The 6,744-nt window shown below is 52.3% G+C and overlaps 1 protein-coding gene across 1 annotated transcript; it reads right to left on the bottom strand.

The window, feature by feature from the left end:
* Positions 1 to 625: 625 nt before the first annotated feature.
* Positions 626 to 3,487, bottom strand: ASCL1 (achaete-scute family bHLH transcription factor 1). The gene is made up of 2 exons (XM_025403011.1): positions 2,128 to 3,487; positions 626 to 1,765 (listed from the first exon to the last, which is right to left on the bottom strand). The coding sequence occupies exon 1, from the start codon at positions 2,886 to 2,888 to the stop codon at positions 2,175 to 2,177; it is 714 nt and encodes a 237-aa protein (XP_025258796.1). The 5' UTR covers positions 2,889 to 3,487; the 3' UTR covers positions 626 to 1,765; positions 2,128 to 2,174.
* Positions 3,488 to 6,744: the final 3,257 nt, after the last annotated feature.

Genomic DNA, 6,744 nt, shown 5'->3' with positions numbered 1-6,744 from the left:
TTAAAATCTCAATCTGTTTGGAATGAATTCATATCATATGTGCCTTTTACTTAAAATCAATATGGCAAGTATGTGTACTGGAGAAAATGAGTAGAAAATGTGTGCCTGGAAGTGAGGGAAGAGAAACATACTCACCACTAGGAGCTTGAATGTGGAGAGGGATACCTCTCCAACCCCCATCCCAGAACCACCATTCTCCCCACCCAGACCTAGTCTCCATTATTTCATCCAGTCCTACCATAGTTTCACATGGAGAAACTCAGAATGGAGTTGAGAATTGGAAAACGGTGGAGGACCCTCTCTTTCTGGTTCACTTTTTTAGGGATTTTAAATTTTTGATCAAAGGATAATGCAGCCATCAATCATCATCTATTCTTTTGGTGGGCATGTACATTTGCTCACAGGATAGAAAGAAAACGTATATACATGTACACACACACACACACACACACATTCATCATAAAGTCACCATTTGGATGGGACTGGCCGTGGCACTTATCATTGTCATTTCTGCCACTTAGCATGTTTTGCAACATTTTCTTCTCCACCCACTCTTCCCTTTGACATTTTCATAAAACTGAACTAGGGGCACCAGAGTCAAAGAAAGCTTAGAGGCAGCTGATTATTTTCATTTTTAAAAAAGGAAAAAGGTTTTATTACGAAACTAGTTTGTATAAAACAGGGTTATACATATTTTTGTAAGTTTGTAATAAAACAGTAAGGAAAAAAAAAGGCAGTAAGAGTAATCTCCAAAAGGCAACCTATCAAAACCAACTGGCTGCCACTTTGAGTTTGGACAGTAGCTGCATAAACTTTGTTCTTCTTGAACAGTATTTAATAACATCATTAATACATTAACAACATTTCTATAAAGTAAGACACATTGGTGCTGAAGTACAACTGGTGGCCTCTTGATCTCACCTATGAGGAGAGTTCTTTACAAAACCACATAGGGAAAATGGCAGTTGTAAGGTGAACTACACATCTAAAATATGCAGAGGTAATAGCATTACATGTTAAAGTATCAAGATATACACATTTTAAACCATTTGTACAAAACTTCTATAAATTTTTCTCTCTCTTTCTCTCTTATGTACAAAAATATCTTAATATATCCCCAAACTGGTTAGGATAGATACAAATAGATTTTTTTATAATAAAAAAATTCACAAAAGATTGGAAGCATTCTATGATGAAAATGGTAGAAAAGACAGTGTGAGGGAAGCCATGGGGTTTGGGAATCCGGCCCTGGAGGAGAAGCAGGGTTTCAAAGGGCTGAGAATAGCATAGTTTCACTGTAAACCAACGTCTACAGCTTATTGGGGTGGGGGCTACTGAGATGAAAGACACCAACTCGTTTCTAGAGGGCTAAGAACTGCACTTTGAGAGAGGGCAGGGAGGTGAAGGGACCCGAGCAAGAGCTTTCAGCTGTGCGTGTTAGAGGTGGTGGGAGTTACTATAATGCGTGTGCTGCTCCCTTCTGCCAGGAGCCCACTGCTTTTGCACACGAGCTGCATTTTGCTCGTTGACTCAGGTCCCAGTTGCTCTTCATATCTCCGTGAATGATTGGAGTGCAAAGATACTGTTCTGAGCGCTTCCCGTTTTTCTGAAAGCCATGTTTCTCAGGCATGCCTCGCTTGGTTGGCGTTGGGGTTGGTTGACTGTTTTCGTTTTTTTCTTCTTCCCTTTTCTTCTTCTTTTTCTTTTCTCCCCCTCCCAACGCCACTGACGAGAAAGCACTAAAGATGCTGGTTATGCGATCACCCTATAACATAAGGAAAATAACAGGAGAGGTTAACTTGAACGTGTAGGTTAGTGGTAGGGGGAGATGGAGGTCTGGGGAAAGAATCTGTCAGGTAGACGTCTCTTTTGACACGTCCCAGTATTCGGTTCACCAGTATCTCTGCACCTCACTACTACCCTTCACTCCTTGGAGACCTGGGCAAAGCCATTTTCAGAGGCCAGTGCTGAAACTAACAAACTAGGACTTGAAATCGACCAGCTTTCACAAATCCTTTAAATAAAAATTCCCCCATCTCCTTGGAAACATCCGCACTTCCACAGACACTCAGAGGGAGGACTAAGGCAAGAATACCCCTCCCCCGCCCGCCCCAAAATGCAACCTACCTGCTTCCAAAGTCCTTTCGCACCAGGGCCTGACCAGGCCGAGCCCCTCAGAACCAGTTGGTGAAGTCGAGCAGCTCCTGCTCCTCGGGGCTGAGCGGGTCGTAAGAGCCCTCGTCCGAGGAGTAGGATGAGACCGGCGAGCCGGCCATGGAGTTCAAATCGTTGGAGTAGTTGGGGGAGATGGTGGGCGACAGGACGCCAGCCTGGAAGGCGGCGCTCACCGCGTCATGCTCATCCAGCAGCTGCTGCAGCGCGCGAATGTACTCGACGGCAGAGCGCAGTGTCTCCACCTTACTCATCTTCTTGTTAGCCGCGCCGTTGGGGACGTGCTCCCGAAGGGTGGCAAAGCCCAGGTTAACCAACTTGACCCGGTTGCGCTCGCGCTCGTTGCGGCGCGCCACGGCGGCCGGCTGCTGCTGCGGCAGGCTGTAGCCAAAGCCGCTGAAGTTGAGCCGGCGTTTGCAGCGCATCAGTTCGGGCGAAGACGAGCGCTGTCGCTTGACTTGCTTGGGCGCTGACTTGTGACCGCCCCCTGAGGGCTGGCCGTCGGCCGCCGGTCTCAGCTGCTGCGCCTGCTGCTGTTGCTGCTGCTGCTGCTGCGCGCTCTGCGCGGCCGCTGCGGCTGCCGCGGCCGCCGCTGCTGCTGCGGTGGCAAAGAAACAGGCTGCGGGCGGCAGGAAGGGCTGCTGGGGCTGCGGCTGGGGCTGCGGCTGGGGCTGCTGGCCGGCGCCGCCGCTCTCCATCTTGGCAGAGCTTTCCATGAGCAGCGGCGGCCAAGGAGTCGCGGAATCAGAGCGAGCAGGGACGCGAGGTGCGGGGCGCGCGAGGGGGACACAGAGAGGACTTGGGTGCAGGAACAGAGAGGGAAAGAAGAGGAAAGATGAAGCGGGAGCCCTGAGGGAAGTTAAAAAATATATACAAAATCCCCGGGAGACTTCTTAGAGTGGGAGCAAAGAAGGTGAAAATGCTTTTTCTCCTCCCTGTACGTCGCCTCTTCCTCCCTCCCCTCCTCCCTTCGCGGGTTGGCTTCGGGAGCCTCGCGTGGCGCTCGCGTGTGAGGCTGCCGCTGGCGCCTTCTTGTTTCTAAGAAAAAAAAAAAAAAGCAGAAGCAGCAGCAAAAGTCAGTGCTGAGCGCGCTCTGCCGCGTCTCGCGTTCCTCTCCTACTAAGGCTGCGCTCTCTTGCGCCGGGTCTCGGTCTCTCCAGCCGTGGCTCAGGCTGTTTTTATTATTTTGTTAACTCCCTTTCTTTCTGATTTCCTCCTTTCACTCGCCCTCCCTGGCCGGATCCCTGTCGGTGCGCCTTCCACGTTCCCTGGCCAGAAGTGAGAGAGTGCTGGGCGGCCGGAGTGCGTCCGCCTTTTCAATGGGACACCCAGCCCCACGCGCAGCCCTGGCCCCGCCTCGCCCCCCACTCCCCGCTGCTGCAGCGAGCGGCTGCAGCCCCCACTCCCCCCTCCTCTTATCTTCTCCTCCCACCCACTCCCTAAACTCCCCCTCCTCCTCTCCTCTCCCCCCTCCCGTTCCTTTCTCCCGCTCCTTGCAAACTCTCCATTCAGCTGGGTTTGTTGTTGCAGTGCGTGCGCCTGGCGCGTGCCGGACTCCCGGCTGAATAAACAGGCGGCGCGCTCGGGGCGGGCTGCAGCCGGGGGTGGTTTTAGGAAGGGGGTGGGGGGCGTCACAGGACCGACAAATGGCTCTAGGAATTGAGGTGTATAGGTGGAAAGATTGGGGGTGAAGTTCCCTTGGATTCTGCTAAGAACTTGAAGCAAAGCGCAGGGAAGGGTTTGGGCAGAAAAACTGGCACAGGAGCGGTGTCGCGGTGAGGATGGAGTGGGGCTCGACTTTTCCTGTTTTCTCCCCCTCCTCACTATTATTCTCTTCGGGTTTTTCGGTGACCCTAGGAATTGGAGCAAATTATGATTGAGGTTTAGAAACATGGGTAGGGGGTAACTCCGTCCAGGACAGTGAAAAAGGGTGCTGGACTATGTGAAAACGTGGGTTCTAGTCCCAAGGCGTCCTCTCAATGCTCTGTGGCTCTTCGTAAGTGGCATCCTCTCTAAGCCTTCGCTTCCTCGTCTGCAGCCACAGAATATGGTCTCTAAAGTCCCATTCAGCTCTAAAACCTAGGATATGTTCCCCACAACTGAGCAAGTGTATGGGGGGGCAAGGAGAAGCGCCACTGAGGAGTGGTTGTGAACCGTCCTATAGGTGGGTGTATATGGCAGGGACATCCCCCTAGGAGGACCTCTGGCCCCCGTAGGATCACCCCCTACCGCCGCCCTCTACCGCCACCCCCTCCCCATAAGGATTATTTCCGGACCAGCTTGGGGGATATCATAAAGAAAGGAGTGCTCTGGGATATTCCCAGACCCTCGGAGAAGAAAGACGCCGGGCGGGGGTTGGGTGATGGCGCTTAGGGCACTGGTGGAGCTTCCTGGTTGTTCGGCGCCGCCACGGGCACCTCGGCGGCCTTGGCGCAGCCCCCATCCCGCCCCAGGCGTGTGCCCGGCGGGCCGGTGGCAGGCGACTGGGAGCCGAGCCCGGCGGGGCCGCGTGCTGGCGCCGCGAGGGAGGGGGAGGCGCTTGCAGCCGTCGTTCGACCGCTTGGACAGCGCCTGCCCAGGCGCCCTTCCTGGGCCCTCGGCCCTGGCGCTCTCTGGCCAGAACCCTGTCCAGCTTCAGGACGTCTGGGGACGCGGCGCTGCAGAGAAAGCAGACCGAGCAACAGGCCCCATCTCTTTAAGGCTCTGGTCCGGAGAGAGGCTGGGGCGTGTATCAGGTCGCGTCTACATAGGCAGAACGAAGTGGAGGGCAATCATCCGTTTGATTTTCCAGTAGAAATAATCCGAGATCTGGATGCAAGAATGATTGTGGTGAATTACCCGGATAATTGGTTCTAATTGAACTCCCCTTTGTGGAGATGGATCTTTCTAAAGGGCCAACGGGGATGACCCAGGGAGCTGCCCTTGGTATGTGGGCTGGCTGAGTGTTTCTGGAACAATATTGATGATGGTGGGCGGTAAGGACGGGCGGCTGCCGGAGTGAATCAACGCTCTTCTCTGCCTCAGTTTCCTCTTTGCAGAATAGGTAGGCTTGAGAGGTATAGGACCAAATCGTGCTAACAGAGGTCAATTCTGTAACCTTTCCTAGCCACACAGCCTCTTCTCCCCATAGTAACCTGTAACTTGCTGGCCTCACAGGACTGGCTGAACCCCGTGGGATTCACACCTCGGGCCTTTCTCCACATCCCTGACCACAGGAAAGGCTAAGAGATCTCTGGAAGTATAGGAGGTGAGCACCCAAAAGCAGAGTCACAACACAGCCTGGGCACCCTGTGCCTCCCAGCCACAGTAAGCCTCAGATCACTTGCAGAAATAGGAATTATTCAGGCACTCCATACTCACCTCCCACATGACCCAGCTGTGTCCGAATGCCCCATTCACTCTATTTCAGCAAAATAGTTGAGTGTCCGGGGTGAGAGTGAGAGGGAGTCTTGCAAACGTGGAATCATCTAGATGTGTTTTCTTTTACATTAAGCTGAAACATGAACCCCAAGCTCCCTACCAACTTGGACTCACTTCACAAAGGTCCGGAGTCTGAGCTCTACCACAATGGTGCCTTATAACCTTGAACAAGTCCCTCTGCCTCTACGGGCCTCAGTTTTCTGATCTGCACAGAAGGGATGTACACCAGCTAATTTTGAAACTTGTATCTAACAGCTTAGAAAATTTGCTGGTAGGCCGGGCGCGGTGGCTCAAGCCTGTAATCCCAGCACTTTGGGAGGCCGAGATGGGCGGATCACGAGGTCAGGAGATCGAGACCATCCTGGCTAACACGGTGAAACCCCGTCTCTACTAAGAAATACAAAAAATAGCCGGGCGAGGTGGCAGCGCCTGTAGTCCCAGCTACTCGGGATGCTGAGGCCGGAGAATGGCGTGAACCCGGGAGGCAGAGCTTGCAGTGAGCTGAGATCCGGCCACTGCACTCCAGCCTGGGCGACAGCGCGAGACTCCGTCTCAAAAAAAAAAAAAAAAAGAAAATTTGCTGGTAGCCAGCACGTGTTCCCAGTTTCCTTTTCCAGTAGATGCATACACAGGGATCTCAATACCAGGCATGTAGAGGATGGAACGTCCTCTCCCCTCCCACACACCATGAAATGGGTGCCCAAATGGAAGTGCATTGTAGTGAAGAAGACTTGTCTTGTAGTGGCCTTACTCATTGGCCTCAGGCCAGGAGAAAAGACAGTTGATGCTAGGATCCTTCTGGCCAAAACCACCAGAACATTTGTCATTATTCTCCCTATGCCAGCCCTGAGCCTGTCCTCACTCTTCTCACCCTAGTATGCTAAGTTTTTCTTCCTTACATGCTTTGCAAAGCCTTCCAAGAACCCAGGCATTCTCCTTTCTCCACTCAAGTAAACCTGGAATTTGCACCTCAACACTGTCATGTCCACTTTCTCCTCCAACCCTAGGGTAGAACAGTCTATAATTTTTCTTTAGAGGTTTGCATTTGTATCCTTGGGGATTCTATCAAGGAGAGTTTTCCATTGATATTGGCTTCCTGGTTGTTTTCACCAGTGCGAAGCAAAAGATGGGAGGCTCAGGAACCAAAATTAG

Source organism: Theropithecus gelada, chromosome 11 (genome assembly GCF_003255815.1).
Source record: "Theropithecus gelada isolate Dixy chromosome 11, Tgel_1.0, whole genome shotgun sequence".
NCBI classification, from domain to species: Eukaryota; Metazoa; Chordata; class Mammalia; order Primates; family Cercopithecidae; genus Theropithecus; species Theropithecus gelada.
Note: the sequence above shows the minus strand (reverse complement) of the source record. Positions and strands in the feature narration are given on the sequence as shown.

What these genes read in the sequence shown, in the direction of transcription:
- ASCL1 (XM_025403011.1), bottom strand. Translation starts at nt 2,888, where the DNA reads ATGGAAAGCTCTGCCAAGATGGAGAGCGGCGGCGCCGGCCAGCAGCCC.